Source organism: Lethenteron reissneri, chromosome 2, assembly GCF_015708825.2.
Source record: "Lethenteron reissneri isolate LAM-NWPU_2019-01 chromosome 2, ASM1570882v1, whole genome shotgun sequence".
Taxonomy (NCBI): domain Eukaryota; kingdom Metazoa; phylum Chordata; class Hyperoartia; order Petromyzontiformes; family Petromyzontidae; genus Lethenteron; species Lethenteron reissneri.
Genome location: NC_083780.1, coordinates 13205560 through 13227149, shown reverse-complemented (window position 1 = coordinate 13227149; position 21590 = coordinate 13205560). Strand labels below are relative to the sequence as shown.

Sequence of the window (21590 nt, the reverse complement as noted above, 5' to 3'; positions counted from 1 at the left end):
TTAAAAGGTTTGAAATGGGTGTAGCCCAAGGGTCATAAAGTCATTCACTTGCTCGCTCACTCGTTCACCTGTTTTATGTGCGTGTGTGGCACTTTTTGTCATCGCACTGCTGGAGGAGGATCACTCCACCGTGGCATTTCGAGAGTAACGTATATAAACGTGTAACGACGATTCAGGATCTTCAATTAAAGCAAGAACTGATTATTTCTGTTCTATCCCATTTGAGTTATTTGATGGTGCTTTTGTTCGGTCATTGGTGACAGAGCAGGGGCACTAAAAGTGCTACGTTTGAGAAGCCGGACTAGAACCCAGGACCTCAACAGTACTGACAGTGTCTGCGACACCGTGTTAAATCCTTGAGACACTCAGTCTCCTCCTACGCCCCCTGTTTATCTTAACATTCCACTTCAAGGGCTGTGGTTTGGCCAGATATTTTCTGCGAGTGCTTGTTGTGCCTATGAAACCTAAATTGTTGACTTTGCCTTTTGCAAATGTCACAAACACACACGCACGTATGTGTCACACATCTGTGCTTCTCGCCTTAATCCCACACTAACCAGCACGCTGAAGTACAGTCAGTGAACTCCTATGACTTGCATGGCATGGGGAGGTCCTCATTCAGCAGTGAAATTGCAAAAGAGCAGTATGTGTACAATCCAAACAGCTCCTGTCTTGTAGCTGCACACCAAGGCTGCATGTCACAGACTCCATTATTGAGGAAAAATATGCAAAATTTTGATTTGAAGCTTTCGTGACTGCAGTGATTCATATTCTTGGTTCTTTCGGTAAAGTCACGTTGAAGGGAAATAATGAAATAATACAAATATCAAACAATAAAAATTCTCACGACGTTTCGACTGCAATCAGGTATGAAATCCACAGCAAGAAAATCTACTTGCTGTTAATTTCACACCTGATGATGATTGCTTGTGTTGCAGTCGAAACGTCGTGAGAATTTTTATTGTTTAATATAAATATTATTTAATTATTTCCCTTCTACGTGACTACCAAAAGAACCAAGAATATGAAAAATATACTTTCAATTGTATTTCAGGCTTTCCACAATAGCACTGTGGTGACGTTACTGATGATTTGTTAAAAGTTACAGTGGTCACAGTGGCATCATTCAGAGTGCTACTTCGGCATTCATGAAACTCACGTTAAAGTCTTTGTTGTCATTAACGAAGCTTTACATTAATTTCGGACAGTCCAAGACACATAGATGAGGGTTCGTCACCTATATTTTCTGGCAGAACGCATCAACATTTTTGCGTCTGCTGGCTGGCTCCGTGACATGTCATGTGTACAGACGTAATGACATCACGATGTCATGTGACATAACGTCTGAACATGCAACTGCATATTTGTACCTCTTATCGCTAGGTTTCTCATCTCTTGTGCATTTCGATTTCATCTCGCTCATCTTTATCTGTTGTCTACAGGCCTCTCATCTCTATCTCTTCGTTTATATTTATTTCATCTTTTGATGGGCCACTCTGAGAGGCTTCACAGGCCACATCTCGCCCATTGGCCATCAAATGAAGAACCCTGGCCTAGGCATATACCCACACGATAACGACTGTTATGTTTTTGGACTGCTAATAGGTAAATCAGAATCTGAATCAGAATATTTATTTATACTAGAGGAATCTGATGAGCTATAAATCTATTTTTCACAGATGTCTATTAGGGGCGGGTAAGAACATTACAACAACAAACAATACAAAAACACGATAGATATGTGCAGAAAACCAATCTCTGTCTCCACATAAAAAATGTAATATATTTAGTCCATCGGCCTATTGGCTTTCCATGAAGGATTTCAGAGAAATGAGCAAGCTCCCAGGCTGATTGCAGCATTTGTTAGCAGAGGAGGTATTTTCTATCACAGTGCCACTATTAGAGTTGACGTTCGGCCAAAAGCCCAGTGGAGTTGACACATCGCTGAGAATCTCGATGAGAGTGCGTGTATGTTTGCGCGTGTCCTGCAGTTGACACCACTGTACACGGACATTCTGGAACGAGTGGAAAAGGCAAAGGAACATGAGGTCAAGGAGGAGTGAAGCGCGGCTCGCACGTAAATGAGTCTGTCACTTGATTTTTCTTTCAGTGAACTTGAATTATAGCCAGGTGATAGTTAATTTGAGATGGAAGTCTATTTCACAAGGGAGACCTGAGAAAGTCATCGTCCACATCATCCACAATCTATCCACCACTAGATGGTCTCCCGAAGTCATTGCCATCTCATATGTCAATTCGAGAATATGTCCAGAATCCGGCTCATGAGCTCTTATTCAGGTAGATATATGCAGTGTAGAATATGACATCAAATACCACAAACATTAAAGAATGTCATTAGTAGAAATATAAGCATACATTGCAAAATGTGCATACACATTTCCCATGACCAAACCACCCTGAATGCCCCCGATCTTGTTACTTATCAGAAGCCAAGCTGGTTCATAATTGCATTGGAGACTGCTTTGGAATACCAGGTGTTGTAGGTTTGAGCTGCGAGGTGGCCAGGACAAAGCAGGCCAGAAAAGGATTTAATCAATCTGTGTGGAGTTTTGAGTATCCTCTGCTACGCATATTTTTTTTCACGATACCTTGATCTTCTCTCACATGCCAAATACAATTGAAAGGAATTTGGCCAAGCATCCCAGTGCAGGATCCTCTTGAAAAGGAGTCTTGAGACTAAGTGAGTAATTCCTGGATACAACATGGAGAGTATGACTTGCTCGACAAACAAAGGGCTTGGATAGTGATACCTCTGTTTACTGTTAAAGTTAAGTGCTATACTCACTACTATAACTCAAAATAGCAACATACCAACACATGGTTCACAAATACCCACTGCATGCGCATGAGCGCCCACACACACTCATCTTAAAGACAAAGATCTCCCTGTGTAGCCTTGTTAACTGCCAAGACAGGAATTTTGCACTAAACACAGTGGGTTTCACATCACACATATGCTCGGCCATCTCTGTTTTCACCAGTTAATAATTCTTGTGTTGAGTCAACCTAGGGGGAACACGTGCAGAATTAAGTACCCCAATTAGCCACTGGTTATTGGTTGTGATGTTTGTTGTGGTCAGGAATTGAATCCTGGTTGCCAGGTTTCTAGTCCAGTGCATTTAAACGTTTAAAAAGTTATATTAAATTGTTCGTTGGGCAGTTTCAGCAGTTGTTAGCATTTTAAAATGATTAATTACAGTGTGTGGGGTTTCACAGCTGTGCCGGTTAGCTCTCCGACGTGTTTTGGGATGTACTATGTGTTCAGGTTTATTTTGTTTAACCCGGTGAGAACACAAGAGATCAGCATGTATGTTGAACTTCTTTCGCACCATACGTAGCGAACCGTGCTAATCAGAGGTGCGGGGGAAGGACAACAAACTAAACACAAAAAGCAGCATAGCCTCACTTCCGAGAGTGACGTGTAGCATCAGTTTGCAAGTATGGGGCAATGATTCTAATGTATAACCTCAATTGAATACACTTTTGAACAACTCAATTCAGTTCCTGAAGATGCCACCGGAACATAGAACAGAACCTCGGATATCATACCAAAGCAACACGCAATACAACCCAAGAGCACAGCGGAGAGATTAATGACAGGTTTAAATGTGTTAATTGTTAAGCATTACATTGCAAACGCATAGCTGGCAAACGTGGTTCTGTTTCATCAGCACCGTGGTCCACACCCAGTCTCCGTTCCCTTGTTGGATTTCAACTATCAGTGAGAGTCATTGAGACTTTGACAACCCGTAACAACTCCCTAATCCAGAAATGGTGGATTACTTTGAAGTGATTAGATGATTACACATATGGTGGGAAATTTTTTCCATGAAAATCTAAATTAGGGTTGTCAAATGTTTCAATAAAGTAATTGTGGGTTATGTAATGAATAAATGTTAAATGTAGGTTATTAGTTTTTTTATGAACACACCAATACATTTTCATTAAGGGTACTCGTTCTCTGTGTCAGGACAGCATATTCCATTGCTACTCGTTCAGTGAGCCATGTTGATAACTGTGCCTTTGCTATTTGTTGTTAGCAGCACTGGAAAGGTTTGAGTTTAATGGTGCAATTTAGTCGAACATTGATAAGCATGGAATATAGGTAGTGCTAATTGAGAATAATTATAATTTTAGAACACTTTAATACAAAGGGCCTGATTTATGTGTTGGCAGAAAGGCCACAAATATTTGGCATCTACCCATTCATAGATGAAAACCGATTCTTGCAGTCATGATCCGTGCATCACATCGTGCGTCAAATAATTAATTATATGCGAATGTGTCATTAGGCTCACAGAACAAACACGACATACTGTACAAATCAGGTAACAGAAGTGAGAAAAAACTGAAATTTGACCCAATCCTGACTCCAAATTGAGGCAATTTGTCAAAGCATCAGGGAAATGGGCGTTGAATCGTTACATCGTCATCAGTCCAGTCATAATAAATCCACTGCTAGTTGAAAGCCTACCCAAGCCGTCACCATCTCTTCTGATCCTGCCAGGTAATAATACACTGAGCACCTGTACACGAGCTGATTTCATTGCTGCGTCTCCTCGATGGACGTCATCAACTGGCGCGTTTTGTTACAAGCCTACTATTTAATGCCGATTTGACCGTTTTTTACCAAACAATCGGTAGTAAATATTATTTATCCGTCAACGTGTAGATGAGGCTGAAGGTTTACCATCCGATGGGGAGACATTAAAATTTGACAGCACTTGTTTGCTGTAACTCCGTTATAAAGATGATGCTGAAAAAAAAAATTATTCGTGGTTTCACCACCTGTTACTGAGGCTCAATAAAATAATTTGACGTTCTATGCTTGGAATTACAGTACTGGACTTTTATTAACATTTCACAATGGTGCACTATTTAACATTCCTGCGGAGGGAGCTGGTAGGAACGTTGGGTTGCTCGGTCAATGGCCAGGGTCAACGATGGCGTGGTGTATTCCGCAAATATGCCCGACTGTGAGGGCGGGCACAAGCCGGCGTGAGTAGGTTAAACGTTGAGTTTTATAAGGGCACCACGGGGTGACCAGCCCCTCCCCATCCAGCCCCACCCCTCCCACCCCCCACCCAGCCCCTCCCCACCCAGCCCCTCCCCACCCTCCCGACCCAGCCCCTCCCTGCACGACGGACGGACACAATAATCTCCTGTGGGCTGGTGTAACCAGGAGGTTCTTTCCAGCCCTTTTGTTTATCAGCTGTTATGCGAGGGCCTCCCCATGCCGTATGTAATGGTGGGGGGTTGTTTGGCGATACATTTCCAAGCTGGTCGGTGCAGATTGGTCAAGGTTGGGGGGATGGCGTATATTCATGACCCGTTATAATACCACTTACCACTGTTGTTATCACACTAGGAAATCAAAATTCAGGCCACTGGTTTCATAACACAGCATGCCAAACACTGTGCAACTGCTTCGAATCAATGAATATATAGCCAAAAAAAACTATGTTGGGAGTGGCAAAAAAAGCACAGTTAAATAATATACCACATTTTTTTAATTAACACGGGCATAACAGACAAAATACATTACTTACATTGGATAATTTCCTTTCTTCATAATCAGTCAATAGACTGAGGGACCCGTTTCTAATTGGATCTAAATCACATTATCGTTACAATGATGAAATTCTATTAAAAAAATATTTGAATATACGTAGGTTTTTAACAATTTGTCTGTAAGTCTAGATGTTGAGAAACACCGAAACACTTTATAGCAGTGTAAAATACACAGGAAAAAAAATCACCCAAGAATGTGTTTTTTACTCCAAAGTGTAATTTCACACTTTTGCAAGACATTTTTGTTAGTCATGTAAAAAAAGGTACAATTGAGCACTTGTTCTGTAAAAACTGCATGGGTAAAGTTGTGCATTTGATCAAGTGCCTGATTTGTGTCTGTGTATGCATTTGTGCGTGTGTCTGCATTTTTGCGGAATAGTATGGCAGTGCGCTCCAAACCCAGTGACCTTAGTTCACTGCCAAGCCACAGCTAACCTCAGTGGTGAATGATATCTGAACCTGGTCCTCCCCTAGGTCGAATTCGTCTAAAATAAATACATGTTGTGGGGTCCATACTCGTTGTTTCTATCGGTGACTTTACCGAAAAAAAATAAGGTTGTTTTAAAGTTTATTTTTCTACCTACGTGACTTTACCGAAAGAACCAAAGAGTATGGATTCCTGCAGTCACGAAAGCTTCAAATCAAGAATGTTGTGGGGTGTGTCAAAAACAACAATGCAGTGTGTAGACAAACGTGGTGTTGGTGCTGGCCCCACCACCTCGTGGGTCATACGAGCCTTAATAGGTGCTTGCTAACAGGACATGCCGCAACATCCTCTATATATTGTATATGGTGTCTTTGCATTTGTGTACATTTGTCCGAGTTTGTGTCTGCACCAATCTGCCTTTGTGCGAGGACCTGCATTTGTGGCTTTGTGTGTACGTGTGTCACTAAAGTTTTCTCATTAATAATTAACATTTTGTCACTAACCATAAAAAAAGTTCCCTTGAGCGAGGTATGCATCAACAAGAGAGATTATTTTAATGGAACCTTCAAGGCTCCCACCTGAACCCACATTGCACACAAGTGCTAAAAAATGTGAGTTCACGTCCGAGCGTTTGCCCTTGTTTTTTTTAGCACCTCTCTTGCAGGTTTGGTGGAGGCAAATATTGTGAATGTTCCTGAAGATTAATCTGAACCCAACTACATACACTGCCAACCCACCTAAGACCTAATCTCATAGAGCAGAGCACAGTTACGCAGGCAGGGTTTGTCTTCCAAAACCACAGCGTCTTCATTTGTTGTGATAGATTAGGGGTCCCGATGGCCAATGCTGGAGATACCCCCCCCACCTCGCTATTTCTTCTGCCAGCTGCTACAACTGCTGCACAATCGACACCTGACCGACCTCCAAGCACCACTTTTAGAGTTTCATCACCATGGCCATCTCTGACTTTAGCTCTTCCCTACTCCTTCGTACACACAGGTGATAATGTCTTGACTTAAAGCTTTCGTGACTGCAGGAATTCATACTCTTTGGGTCTTTCGGTGAAGTCACGTAGATAGTTTCTTTTATATATATATATGTTTTTTTTTCTTCCTGCCTCAGCAGTTCGCCTGCTGTATCTTTTCACCGGAAGACGATTGCTTGTGTTGCGATCGAAACGTTGTGATTTTTAAAATTATTTTATTGTTTTTCTATCGAAAGACCCAAAGAGTAGGTGATATGATCTTCAAGGATCACTTTTACGATCTTTTGTCAGCCTTGGTCGTTGACCTCTGGGTGACACTCCAGTGCCTGTATCGATCCATAACATGCCCTCATCCCTTCTACACGTGTTCCACCCATCACAACCACGTCTTACTGATATAAACTATAATAATTTCCTGCCATATTCTATTGCAAACTTCCAAGTTGCTTACTCTAGCCTGCTAGATGTTAGTCAACTGCATTCACATTGTCTCCCTGCTCAAACAAGTGTAGGGCAGTTGTCACGGCCTGCAGCTGCTCACTGCTTCGCAAAGGCCTCCCCCATTAAGTTATTTCCTTAGTTCTTGTCCAGTAGCGACCTCCAGATCCTTTTGAGTTCATCTCGCGGCCATCTCTTCGGCTGATTTTGCCTTCTCTTCATATTTGCTCTGAGCCATTATGGGAGAGACCAAGCCATCCGTGGCACAACCACTGTTGACTTATCACAGAATGGTCGTCATTTTCACAACCCTCAATGGATGAGAGAGCTGAATGCATCACCGACTGGGATTAGAGCTCATGATTTTGCGATTATGAATTCAGTGCACAGACCACGATCTATGGATATAATTGTGGAGTTGTTGCCACGTAGAAGTATTTATTTTAAAAAGCAGTACAAAATAGCCAACAACTTTGTTACAAAGACACTCGTATATTAGTAACTAACATCAATAACATCATTAAGTCCATAGTATATTAAATGTAATGTTTGATGACTCTATACCGGACTTATCTTTACAGCCTCTTTGCCCACGACTGGATGAGGGGCCTCCCATTGCCCTATTGGTCATGGGAGTTGTTTGAACTTTGCCATGCTGGTCGGCACGGATTGGTGAAGGCAGCTTCCAGGACCGTTATCAGGAATCAAAGGCCACTGATGTTAGCCGTGCCCGTAAACCAAACTCTGCTTGCCAGATTAATAGTGAAGAGCACTTCACCACAAGGGAATCGCTCAAGCCCAATGTTGTCTTACAGATGTCAATATCTGGACATACTCAAAAGGGGTGATTAAAAATTCTGTGAACTCGCAAGCATTTCACACTCCACGCAGTTTATACGTTTCACTTCATACACAAATATATAGCGTATTTAATATCAAATATAAGTAAAAGTTACAAATTAACTAATATTCAGCTCCTCTCCTGTCCTGTAAAACGTAATCATGCACAAAAGTTAAGAGTAGGTGGATTCAGTCGATGGAATGAGTGAATTAAGTTAATAGTTTTGCATTCTGTGGACAGACGATGCTATTAAAACTATCAAAAAGGCGATTGTAAAGTCTTCCAATGAAGCTACCATGGTTGTTCATACTGTAGAAATAAGTGTGGCTGGCTGGAAGGAGGGAGAGGCCCAAAGGACATGCAGCCCGCTCAGGTTTTCAAAATATATCTACGTGGGTTATCAAGTTTTTCCAAAGCTCCCCTCAATTGTCACAATTTGGAGTCATTTCCATGAAACAATCGACTATTTTTCGTCTCATTTTGCTGCTGGGTCGATACTATACGACATGCAGTCGGTGGTGGATATACTCGCAGCCATTGGCACAAAGCACATGTGCTTGTAGCCGTAGTGTGCTTCTATCAGAAGTACCTCTTTACCTCCCCCCACCAGTATCATGTAAGGATGTGTTGTTGCATGTATGAAACATTTACTTATATAAGTTGTGCTTATATAAACCTTATACTGTATTCTTTCTGATTTAAAGCTTTCGTGACTGCAGGGATTCATATTTTTGGTTCTTTTGGTAAAGTCACGTAGAAGGGAAACAATAAAATAATAAAAATATAAAACAAAAAAAATTCTCACGACGTTTCGACTACAACACAAGCAATCGTCATCAGGTGTGAAATCCACAGCAAGAACATTTGAAAAAAAGTGGCGGTTTTTTCTTAACGTTAAAAAAAACGCCACTTTTTTGTGGATTTCACACCGGATGATAATTGCATGTGTTGCAGTCGAAACGTCGTGAATTTTATTTTATATTTTTATTATTTTATTATTTCCCTTCTACGTGACTTTACCGAAAGAACCAAGAATAAGTATTCTTTCTTTTTGTTTCACTTTCGTATTGCCTGCCTCGTTTGTATATTTAGTTGTATTTTCCTAAACACATTTGCATCTAATATGCATACAGCTTTTACAAATCATAACTCATCGATTCTCACGCGCGCGATCCGATGCACACATCGTAAGCGTAGGAATCGACTTAAAATCGACAAATCGTTACATGCCTAGTGCACAGCCACTAACGTTACATTTCCTTCTAAGTGCAAAGAATACGTTTTACGAACGTCGTTTTAGGTGTGCAAGCCCACGTACTCGTTGACCCACGGCAACCTATGGTCATGCTTAAGAGTCGTGGGGGAGACGGAGTCCTATGGGTCGGTGACGCGGCCCATGAAGAGGATGGAATCTGAAGGCACATTCACACTCGGTTAAAATAGATAATTATCACCACAATTACTGTGCACAACTCCCAAAGTCTCCAAATGCCAAGTGGACAGCAACAAATTAGTAACGTTGAAGGTGTAATAGTTTAAAAAAAAAAGGCGTGCGTTGATTAAATTGAGCAAAGTTATTACAAGCAGCTATGCGACATCATCTTCCATGGCAGTTCTCTTACACAGGGTGGTGCAGTGCTCGCTACAAGAGTTGCAAATTACGTCTTTATTTCATTACAATGTCACGTTTACAGCACAATGGGAATACAGTTGGGGAAAATGAATACATATATTAAAAAAGTTAAAGAAAAAAACATTCTAGATTTGAAGCTTTCGTGACTGCAAGGAATCATATTCTTAGGTTTTTTCGGTAAAGTCACGTAGGTAAAAAATTAAAATTAATAAAAGTAAAATAAAAATAAAATAAAAATCACGACGTTTCGGAGGCAACACAAGCTTCCGTCTTCAGGTGGAACCGTCACAGCACGATAGCTTGTGTTGTCTCCGAAACGTCGTGATTTTAATTTAATTTAATTTTACTTTTATTAATTTAAATTTTTACATACGTAACTTTACCGAAAAAACCTAAGAATATAAAAAAACATTGACAGTTCACTAATTTATAAGTGATGGTTCATTGGTTGAGCAGTGATGACTCACCTGTGTGTTTGTGAGTGATGATGAAGAGGAACGGCCGATCGCAGGCGAAGGTGGGAATGAAGGACCGTAACAGGGCGACGACACCTTCATCACGCAAGCACACACGAGACACAGCAACTCAGGAAGGCCTTTAATTGCAATCTTTTTCAACAACAAACGGAGTCATGTCTTGAAATATCCAGTGTTGAACCAGATGTCTGAGCTGGGTCGTGCCTTCAAATCCTGCCCAAGTACTATTGTGATAACCCGATAGGATATTAAGTCGTGGGATGCAACTTTAGCCAACACCTGGGATAGGTGTTGGCTAAAGGCTGACTCATCAGCCTTGCCTGCTTCCCTCCACAGATGATTGTTTTTGAGGGAACAAAGTTAACCACCACTACCACCATTCCTCACCTATTGCCCGGGAGGCGAGCCTACAACAGCCTGGGACCGATTGCCTTCCACAGCTCACTGCCATGGTATACTCCCAGGCCTTAATGGGTTTTTTTTATTTATGAAAGTAAGCCACTCCCTGTTCTATGTTGCCCCGATTAAATAACTGTGCATTCCTTGTAGTGACAGGAGCCTCACGACCAGACACAGATCAGCAGTTAGGAATTTCCATTTTTCTGGAGGCACTCAGAACGTTAAAGTGTTTGTCCCCTGGCTCCACCAACTGGAGTTTGGCCAGGGGAAATTATAGATGTCTGTCGCTTAGGGCCTCATGCTTGGTTACATTTTGTTTGCATTGTTCTCCAGTTATAAACTTTTAATGGGGGAAGTTGCCAGCCACTCGCAACCACCCAGCACCCTCATTAGCCAGTGTCATGGGTGTGAGCTCACCACCATGGTTATCAGCGGACTGAAATTAGCTTTTCCCTCCATGGCATTGCTCCACAACATAGCACAGCGTGATCGTCTGGCACAACGAAGAGGTAATGGTTGTATCACCAGACATTGTGTATAGCATGACTTCACACAAAATATTTTCCATGTAATTTTTTCCCTGCACCTCCAATTAGCACGGTTGGCTACGTACGGTGCGAAAGAAGTTCAACATACATAAAACGACGTTTATGACACTGCACTCTCGTTGCACACGTGTACCTGTGGCCGAGACGGCTCGCGTTCCCTTCTCGTCCACCTCTACGCGCGTCTGCTGCAGCACTGTCGACACGTAGAGCTGCTCCCCGGCTTCACGGAAACAGAAACAGGGCAGTGGGGATGGGGCAGTTATGATGGATACATGTACGCAGAGCCTCGTAAAACGTGCTGATGTGGAAGCACACCCGTGTACTTACGATGGAGATGCGTTACGACGACCCCATCGTAAGTCAAAAATATCGTAAGTCGAAGATGGCCTCGCCTACCCAGGAGTCTTAAAGAACGGTGATCATTTAGCAAAACAGCAATTTACAGTACCGTACTGTATAAACTATATACTGTATGTATTAATTAATTACAATACTGTATTGCACAGTAAAATGTAAAGTAAAAAAAGGATATAGAGTACACTAATACAGGATTATTATGGATAGCCATAACATGTATTCTAGTTGTGGTGCATTAGACCGATAATATAATCCCTAAGTCCAAGCCTTCGTAGCAGCTTTCCCGAGAAAAAAAAAAACACAAATAGGAAATTAATCTCTGGGGTCAATTGCATATCAAATGTAAATCAGTGTCACCTCCGAATAGCACAGTTGGCTAAGAACGGTGTGAAAGAAGTTCAACATACAAAGAAGGAAAATTTTCACTACAGGCGTTTTATACAGTTGGCCACTGATGCTCACAGTTTTCAATACTTTATTGCATTATTTTTTCAAGGCTGTGCCTGGTGTATATTTGTTATTCACAAGGCTCTGCACGTACATTCCTTCAAAGTGGCCCACAGACGGAGGGAGGAGACCCAACATCTAAGGCTGTGGAGGTGTAAAAAGTGGTGTGGGTTGATCCACTGCTGTCCTCTCACCCGTGATGCCCTTGAAGTTGGCTCTTCTCTCGTCAAACATTTCCCTGAGACCCAGGGACTGCAGTGCCGGCTTTAGTTCCAGCTTGCTCTCCACCGTGAACCTGATGCACGCGCACAAACACACACACACAGGTACTATCTGCAGGGCATATGTACACGTATAACCATATTGTCAGTCGATTAGGATGAGGGTCTCCGCACGCTGTGCGCGTTTTGGGGGAGTTGTTTAATTATACTTCACCATGCTGGTCATTGTGGGTTGTGATGGTGAGGAGTATAGACTTGGGAACACAGGAAGTACAGTACAACAATGGTGCTGCACTGATTTCTGTTGAATTCCAGGTAATATGTAAGTAATTGATTTTCTTCAAGAGAATATTTGCTGGCCCACGAATTTTCCAAAAGAAACACCAACATGTTCACAACTAAAAGTAAATACAGAACAAAATTTTAGCTTGTGGTGTTTTGTGTGTGTAGTCATTGGTGATTAAGTTAAGACCATTGATTTGCTTCGCTTGAGGGCCTGGCTTAATCACAGGCAGCTGCCTGGATTCAAAACCCAGGATGCCAGTGGTGTCAGCTCAATTGTCTGACCTCTGCGCCACTCGGCCAGCTTTGGTCAGGTTACAAAGCTACAACAATGCACGGACGATTAATAATTTTTCAAATCAAGAATAAAAATAAGTAATATTTAAAAATACTTTTTTTTTTTAAACACGCTTTAATGAAATGTACCGTACGAGTAATGGCAGAACTCCACGACTCCAGGAAGTGGCCCCGAGGTTTGCCATCACGTAAGGGACTGGGTATCGGGTAGGGTACGGGTATTGGGTACCCGATTGCGACCTCTAGGATGAAGCCATGTTGCAGGCGGGGGTGGATTGATTCTAGGAACTTGAATTGTCAGAAGAGACAAGACGTTGGGAAATGAGTGACAAACGGTGACTCACCAGTGACTCACGGCCTACCCGTACCCGTACCCGGCTGCACCAGGGTCGCAAACGGCTACCCGTACCCGGCCGGGTATCGGGTAGGGTACGGGTATTTGGTACCCGATTGCGACCTCTGGTAGTTATACACGGATGGTTGACTCTATTTTACACACGTCCTCACCTGGGCAACTGCAGGGTAAGGCGGGTTGATCTGCTCTGTCCCTCCCACTCGACAATGGTACGTCCCGTCAGGCTGCCCTCCAGTGCCGCCAGGGCTGAACCATCTTTGTCCGGAGGTGGCAGGGCCACCCACATTGCAGTACGCCCGTCAGCGTAAGGGATCTCCAAAACTTCGTAAAAGTTACCGCCGGGCAATTCGAATTCACCTGTGTATGGGCAAGCAGAGGAGAGAGAGGTCATTGTCCTCATGATGCCGAGCGTCGTAGCCATGATACAGTCGACTCAATTATCTGGTGCGATGGGGCTGGTGGGGCAGCCCAGAGCAAACAAGGAATTGCTTAAATGCCTCAGCAACTTAAAGCACCTTACATCAAGGCCGTAATTGTAATATATATAATATATATTGGGGGGGGGCACATCCCCCCCCCCCCCCATATTCAAATATGCTAAAAATGTCCCTCCCAATATATTGCTATAAAATAGATTTCTGTTTATATGATTGTGGTTATGGTTGTACTTTATTAATCCCCAATCTCTGCCATTACATACAATGAAACAAGAAAAGGTCAAAAAGGTAAAACAGAGCAATGTAATACAATACACTATTAGACATTATTGTAAAAAATACATAAAAAGTCTATCCTATGTGTTAGTGAATTTTTAAATATTTTAGGAAGGAAATTAGTTTTAAAATTTTGATTTTTTATCTGGGGGGGGGGGACCCCCAGACCCCCTGGAAGATTTGGTCCCCCCCAATGTTGACTGCATGGCTACGGCCTTGCTTTACATCACATCTCATTTCAACAATTCCGATTCCCTACTAGAGTCTAGCTAAGGGGACTACAGGGGCAGCTCTCCCTGTGCAGCACAAGGTGCACGTAGCAGCAGCCTGGTAATGGGCGTCTGTTTTTATTGCCTCTTTAAAGTTAGTGTCTGTGGCCATGTGGGCACTGAATCACTGGCCCTTGGTGAGTGAGGAGCCGCTAATTACATCATTGCACGCGTAAAAGGCGTGACTGAGAACGGTTCATCCACAACACGGATAACCCGCCCACAGATAATCTTGTGTTAACTGTAATCATCATCATCACCTGACAACTGTCAGCAGATGCACATGAGAATCAGCATTTGCGAAAATCAAGAGGGTGACATGACGCTTTCAATTGATCCATATAAGTTAGACCGTACACAAACTCATTGTTATTATAATATTATCAGGCAGCATTTGATTAATCAAGCAAATTGTGGACCAGTTTTTAAACCTTTGCGTCTCATCAAGTCAGCCTTGTTAAACAATTTCTGCTGGATTACCAGATGTTATTGGCACGGGCAATGCATAAAAACGATGGCACCTCGTCAAACGCAAAAAAAGCAATACCGAACGCAAACTACTTATTACCACGTAGCCAAACGCACAAACACATCAGGATCAAATTAATGATGGTTTGGCATGGAGTATTATTAATGAACGCATATATAGGAAAAACGGCGTGCCACTGTTTACAACGAATAAACTCTTTTATTTTACCAGGCAAGACCCACTGAGCTATGCACTTATTTCAGAAGCGACCTGGCCACATGATAGCTCAACGAAGTGGCTTATCACATGGGAATTGAACGCAGCCAAATACTCTGAACGCACGTTGATTCTAAATGTGGAGGAAAAAACCGGAGGACCCAGACAAAAAATCCATGCAAACTGCAAATATACAGACATCGGTGTCAGAATCGAACCCACGACCTTTATACCAAGCGAGGTTGTTAAAATCTCGCCATCGCTTCCCTCTCACCGTATCTGTAGACGCCCGTGCGTTGCATCGCCGGTACCATCTTCACGGGCCGCCCCGGTGAGGTGAAGGGTCGCGGGTTGGTGTGCGCGGGGTCAAAGGGCGACAGCCAGACGGCGCGTAGAACCACAGCGCTCACCAGCACGAGGCGAGTGAGCCCCGGGGGCAGCTGATCCGGGGAGAGGAAATCCTTCACGGCACCTGCCCTCGGTACACCGGCAAAATGATGATTACCATGACACCAACATCATCTGCACCGCATTCGCATTGAAGAATCAATGTGCGTTTGGAGTATTTGGCTGCTCTAAATGTCCACGTGATACGCCACTTTGTTGGGCTATTGTTGATGGCCAGCTATGTGGCTCAGTGAGCCTAAACCTGGTAAAAAAAATGTTTGTTTCGTTGGAGTACATGGGCGCCTACAACAAACTCAGCACATTTGTCAACTTTGTGGCCTTCAAAAATGTATAATAGGCGATGTTTTAATAGGCGATGTTTTGTACAATGGTCCTTCTTCGAGAGCACGTAGAGAGAGAGGGAGGGCCAGAGGTAGAGTGAATGTGTTGAGTTTTTTCCCCCATTATTTGTGCATGTGCACCACTGCCAACGCAGAAGCAGCAGCATCACTACGTCATGCGCAACTACTGTAGCACATGGATTGTGCGTTCCAAAGTTGGTTCGCGATTATAATCAGTGGTTTTGGTGGTATTTTTTTAAACTTTTTTTATTGAGATGTCGATTTTTATCACATTAATAGCCATATAAATAACAATGTAAATGAATTAAGTTTGGTCTTCATAGGAAAAAAATTGGCGTTTTTTAACAAAAAGGATATACCAGGGCACCCTGCCTGAATTATCCAGATATTTCCAGGATGTACTGTATCCCCGTGGGCAACACTTTCACAAGGATTCTAGATTTGAAGCTTTCGTGACTGCAAGGATTCATACTCTTTGGTTTTTCGGTAAAGTCACGTAGGTAAAAAATAAAATCAATGAAAACAACTAAATTAAATCACGACGTTTCGGGCGCAACACAAGCGTCCATTTCATTACAGTCAAAACGATATTTTAAGCTGGCAGACTTAGAATTATGGCAAATTAAGTGCAGAACCAAATTTAATCGAATGATTTTGTTGTGCAGTCATTGATAACCGGGTCAAGATTAATCAGCTGACGACACTTGAGAAGCCGGTGTAATTACAGAGAGCAAACTTTATCTCTTAAGCGGCCAAAAATACAAATATCATCCGTGTTAACTACACAGGCTGTTGGGGCAAGTGCTGTTAGTTAGCACCTATAAAAGCCAACAAAGCGGTGGTGTGTCCAGGACCAGGTTAAGGTATTCATCAGCGATGTTGGCCACGAGAATGGAACTCCGGTCGCTGGGTTCGTAGTGCGGTGGCGCTAACCACAGCTGCTCACACCACCACCACCACACGTCCCGCCGCTCACCGTGCGTGTGGTTGAGCACCCACGCGTTGACCTGTCTGGCTGCGGCCTCGCCCCCGTCCGAGCGCAGCGGGCGAGTCTCCGTGCCAAATACGGCCGCCGAGCGCTGAGCGAATGCGCGCAGCCCCTTCCTGCTGCCAGCGCCGCCCCCTCGGACCGCGCCGCCCGGCCGGACCGCGCCGCTCCCTCGGCCCGCGCTGACTTCTTGGGCCACACCGCCCCCGTGTATGAAGAGTGCCAAGGCTCGGGTGAGGAGGGGGGAGCGAAGGGAGCTTGGCAGCCGCGTGGCCCGGAGACCTGGGTTGTGCGAGAGTTTTTTTGGGACATGGTCAGGGCTGAGGTGACTTTGTGTTGATTTGCCGAGTATTTGTCTTCTTGTGTCCGTGTGTGTATGTGTGTGTGGTGTGTATCTGTGTAGTTCATGTGTACGAGTGTGGCTCTGTGCTTGTAAATTGCCCAGCGTCGTTTTCCGAGTCTCAGCCGCAGCAGCAGCAGGGTCTTGTCTCGTTTAAACAAACGCCACCAAATTAATTGCCTGGCATTACAGGGATTCCAGCACCAACAGCAGCCAACAAGCATCGCTTACCCTTCGCGCTCGTCCCGATGACCTTCTCCATCTCTCGCCGCGTGTTGCCCCTGGCTCCCAGCTGCAGGCTGCCCAGCAGCGGCTCCAGGCCCATGGGGCACATCGCCACGTTGCCCCGCATGGCCGTGCCACCCACCGCGCGGTACAGGTCGACGGAAAATTGCGTCGATTTGGCGGTGGAGACTTTTCTCCGTGGGGTCTTTTGAGCGTCGGATGGCACGATCAGCAGCAGCAGCATCAGCAGGACCATCGGCAATGGCAGCCGAGACGATGTGGTGGACAGAGAGGGCATGGTGGCTGAGGGTGTGTATGTATATGTGTGAGCTGACCTTATTGAGAAAGTTGACCTATTAGGTGCTCGCTAACAGCACTTAAGACTGCCCGAGGGCTCAACGGGGGGAGCTTGAAGCTTGTTTAATGCCTCTTGTGTGTAAACCGCACGCCAGTTATATTTGCAGAGAATGTCCAATGTGGACTTTGATGTAACCTTTGTGTGTATTGTATAATAATTGTGTGTGTGTGTGTAATGTGATCGTGTAATTTGTAGATACGTAGTTTATGTTTGGCCTTTATGCAAGTATATATACTGTAGTTTGGTGGTGTGTGAATTGTATACTGAACCAAATATGTTAAACTTACGTGCAATGTGTGTGTACGTTATATGAAATGTGTGTGATTATGTATATAATGGGTGCACGTGTGGTAACTATGTAATGCAGCACAGGGTATTAAGTTATCTGCTCGTCTTTCTTGTATCTGCAAAGTAGCTTGATTAATTATGGAGTTATATGCGTGTGTTTTCTGGATGAGTAACTTTACAGATTGAGCTATCGATCTGCAACGTGTAATATTTACTTAGAATGACGTCCGTTTTACTTAGTGTGTTTAAATATTGTGCCTAGCAGGTTTTATGTTTGTGTCGTCGGTATTTTCCCCAGAACTGCGCGCGTGTGTGTGATGTGTCTACAGAGCATCCATCGCGAATCTGCAACACAAAATACGGAGATTTTTTCAATGATCAATGCTATAATCGAACATTAATTCTGTACATCGTAACACTGGGGCGCTGATGGTGGTGGCTGTGCACGCCTTTAATTAAGCACGGTGAGACGAGGCTTTAAAGCCCCCCCTCCCTCCCAATCTGTATTTAGTGTAACCGGGTGGGAACTCAAGAGACGCTACGTCTCTTTTGCAAAAGTGACCTGCGGCATTATTCTACGTTCTGCTCCAAATTAAAATTATTTGCGGATATTTTTTAGAATTTTGACCATTGCATCAACCACCACAATACTATTACTTTGACTCCAACACCACCACCATCATCATCATCAATACACATATACACTGCCCACCAACATCCTTGACAGGAATCTTTAACATCCTTGCTGAAGCAAACGCCGCGTGGTATTACCATAAATGACAACCCGCAGCAGCAATAATAACCAGGGCGGGCATTGGATTCGAACCGCGAACACCCCCAACGAATGCGCTGCCTAGTGCTTAGACCGCGTGCTGCTGCTACATTATCGATCACACTGAACAATCACCATCATCCATCCCACACCGCAGCAGCAATAATAACCAGGGCGGGCGCTGGATTCGAACCGCGAACACCCCCAACGAATGCGCTGCCTAGTGCTTAGACCGCGTGCTGCTGCTACATTATCGATCACACTGAACAATCACCATCATCCATCCCACACCGCAGCAGCAATAATAACCAGGGCGGGCGCTGGATTCGAACCGTGAACATCCGCAACGAATGCGCTGCCTAGCGCTTAGACCGCGTGCTGCTGCTACATTATCGATCACACTGAACAATCACCATCAACCATCCCACACCGCAGCAGCAATAATAACCAGGGAGGGCGCTGGATTCGAACCGTGAACATCCCCAACAAATGCGCTGCCGAGTGCTTAGACTGCGTGCTGCTGCTACATTAGCGATCACACTGAACAACCACCATCAACCACCCCACGCGGCTTCACTCACTTGTTCAAAGGGAGAAGGGGAGAGACAGAGAGAGACAGCAACTTTGCTTGTACCTCGTTCACGACGCTCCTCCGCACGTTGAACCGTGAGGGTGGCCTTGGTGGTTGGTGCTGCTTTGTTTGATCCCAAAGGTTCAAGATCACCTCCCGACTCAGCTCGAACTTTGCTAACCAGAAGCAGGCTGCCACGACGTCAACTCTAGACGCACGATTTTGTGTTGTTTAAAAAAAAAACGACGTCAACGTTTTAACAGTTAACAAAGACGCGCCGATGATTTATACAAACAAACCGAACGATGAGAGGTCATCCGCGCGTGGCGTGGCCACAACAACCAACGGGTGATGCTGCTGCGCACGTGTTTGGGTTGCGCTGGGCAAGACGCAGCAGCAGCAGATTAAAGGGCTCGAGAGAGAGAGAGACACGATGTGTCGGTGGGAGACGTCGCGATCACCGGCGAGGAGCGAGTCGTTCTCTGCTCCCTTTTATAGCAGCGAGGGGTGGGGGGGCTGGCTGTGCTGTGCGGGTTGATGATGATGCGTCAGTGTTGGTGGATTGTAGCGAGTGGTGGATTGTAGCGAGTGGACGTTGTTGGGGTTGTTGGTAAGGCGACTCGCCAAGTTTCCAGAGGAAACACGGACACACACACGGACACACACACACTAACACACACACACTAACTAACACACACACGGGCACACACACACTGACACACTAACACACACACTTGACACACTAACACACACTGACACACTAACACACACACACGGACACACACACTAACACACACTAACACACACACGGACACACACACTAACACACACACACGGACACACACACAAACACACGGACACACACTAACACGGACCTCGCCCTCTCTAACAAACGCTCTCCCAACCACGACCCGGATCAACAGCAAAAAAACCTCGTTAGTTCAGACGTCTGTGTGTGTGTCGTGATGTGTCTGCATGTTGTGTTGTGTGTGTTGTGTGGTGTGTGTTGTGGTGTGGTGTATGTGCATGTTGTGTTGTGTGTGTTGTGTGGTGTGTGCGTCGTGATGGTGTGTGTGCATGTTGTGGTGTGTGTGTCGTGATGTGTGTGCGTGTTGTGGTGTGTGTGCATGTTGTGGTGTGTGCGTGTTGTGGTGTGTGTTGTGGTGTGTGCGTGTTGTGGTGCGTGTTGTGGTGTGTGCGTGTTGTGGTGTGTGCGTGTTGTGGTGTGTGCGTGTTGTGGTGTGTTGTGTGTGTCGTGATGTGTGTGCATGTTGTGGTGTGTGTTGTGCAGTGGCGGCTCGTCAATAGAGGGCGCAGGGGCGCCGCCCCCATCAATATTCAAGAAATATACATATGCAAAATGTATATAAAAATACATAAATAAAATATTTTTTTCATACGATGTGCCGGCTGGTAGTAAGAAAAGCATCAGCATTTAATAAAAACTGGCTCACCGCACTCGCCCTACAGTCTGTTACAGGCTGTACGGGGGACCTTTGTTTCTGTACTCGAATGAGTGTGACATTCCTTCTGTGTGTGTACGGATGTGGGTGGTGTGGGTGTGGGTGTTGTGGGTTTTTCGTGTGTGTGTATGTGTGTGTGCACATGTGTGTACGGGTGTGTGTAACGGGTGTGTGTATGTGTACGGAGGTGTGTGTGTTGCGGGTGTGTGTGCACGTGTGTGTTGCGTGTGTATGTACGTGTGTGTACGTGTGTGTGTCTTACGTGTGTGTACGGGTGTGTGCGTGTACGTGTGTGTGTGTACACGTGTGTGTTGCGTGTGTGTGTGTATGGGCGTGGTGCTTGCCACCCACCCCCTCGTGTACCGTTCTGGCCTTCATAGGTGCTCGCTAACAGCACTTGCCCCTACAGTCTGTTAAGGCTATACGGGGGATCTTTGTACGTGTGTGTGTGTTACATGTGTGTAGGTGTGTACGTGTACGTGTATGTGTTACGTGTGTGTGTGTAGGTGTGTGTGTGTGTTACGTGTGTGTGTGTAGAGGTGTGTGTGTAGGTCTGTGTGTGTGTTACATGTGTGTGTGTGTTACGTGTGTGTGTGTATTCGCTCGTGAACAACACTTACCCCAGCAGGCTGCGTAGGCTACACGGCTGGTGGCTGTCTCTGTACAGAGATGATCATCAATTCTCGGGGGGGAGAGGGCGGGCCGGATTTTAAAAACGCCCGATAATCACTAAATCACAATTTAAAATAGTTTATTTTTGCATTACATGTTTATTTAGGTGTTGCGTGTGTGTGTGTGTTTTGTTCGCGTTTCAAAATAAATATCCAAACGTAAAACAAAGAGTAACCCAATTCGCTGTACCGTTACTTGG

The 21590-nt window shown here is 44.5% G+C and overlaps 2 protein-coding genes across 4 annotated transcripts in view; one reads left to right on the top strand and one right to left on the bottom strand.

Annotated features, from left to right (window-relative positions):
- Nucleotides 1-4846, top strand: part of TEX11 (testis expressed 11) — a 30936-nt gene extending 26090 nt beyond the window's left edge. The window contains 1 exon segment of the mRNA XM_061549038.1: nucleotides 1992-4846. Within this exon segment, the coding sequence (XP_061405022.1) occupies nucleotides 1992-2063 (72 nt within the window). The 3' untranslated portion in view covers nucleotides 2064-4846.
- Nucleotides 4847-7841: 2995 nt separating this feature from the next.
- On the bottom strand, nucleotides 7842-21376 carry LOC133340627 (glia-derived nexin-like). 3 transcript variants are annotated; one of them, XM_061549008.1, is made up of 10 exons: nucleotides 21340-21376; nucleotides 19320-19464; nucleotides 17274-18258; nucleotides 16691-16984; nucleotides 15240-15437; nucleotides 13451-13655; nucleotides 12338-12438; nucleotides 11473-11559; nucleotides 10384-10467; nucleotides 7842-9695 (listed from the first exon to the last, which is right to left on the bottom strand). In XM_061549008.1, exons 3-10 carry the CDS (start codon nucleotides 17563-17565, stop codon nucleotides 9658-9660), a joined length of 1299 nt encoding a protein of 432 aa, XP_061404992.1. In that variant the 5' UTR covers nucleotides 17566-18258; nucleotides 19320-19464; nucleotides 21340-21376; the 3' UTR covers nucleotides 7842-9657. The 3 variants fall into 3 exon arrangements, with proteins under 3 accessions (XP_061404992.1, XP_061405010.1, XP_061405002.1); XM_061549026.1 differs by lacking the exon at nucleotides 19320-19464 and having other exon boundaries at nucleotides 21340-21360; XM_061549018.1 differs by lacking the exons at nucleotides 19320-19464; nucleotides 21340-21376 and adding an exon at nucleotides 19267-19287.
- Between the last annotated feature and the right edge of the window lie 214 nt (nucleotides 21377-21590).

Coding starts and splice junctions, on each gene's coding strand:
- LOC133340627 (XM_061549008.1), bottom strand. CDS start 17,565: ATGCCCTCTCTGTCCACCACATCGTCTCGGCTGCCATTGCCGATGGTC. Junction 16,985..17,273: donor CATCGGGACGAGCGCGAAGG/GTAAGCGATGCT, acceptor CGCACAACCCAG/GTCTCCGGGCCACGCGGCTG. Junction 13,656..15,239: donor CACGGGCGTCTACAGATACG/GTGAGAGGGAAG, acceptor GCCCATACACAG/GTGAATTCGAATTGCCCGGC.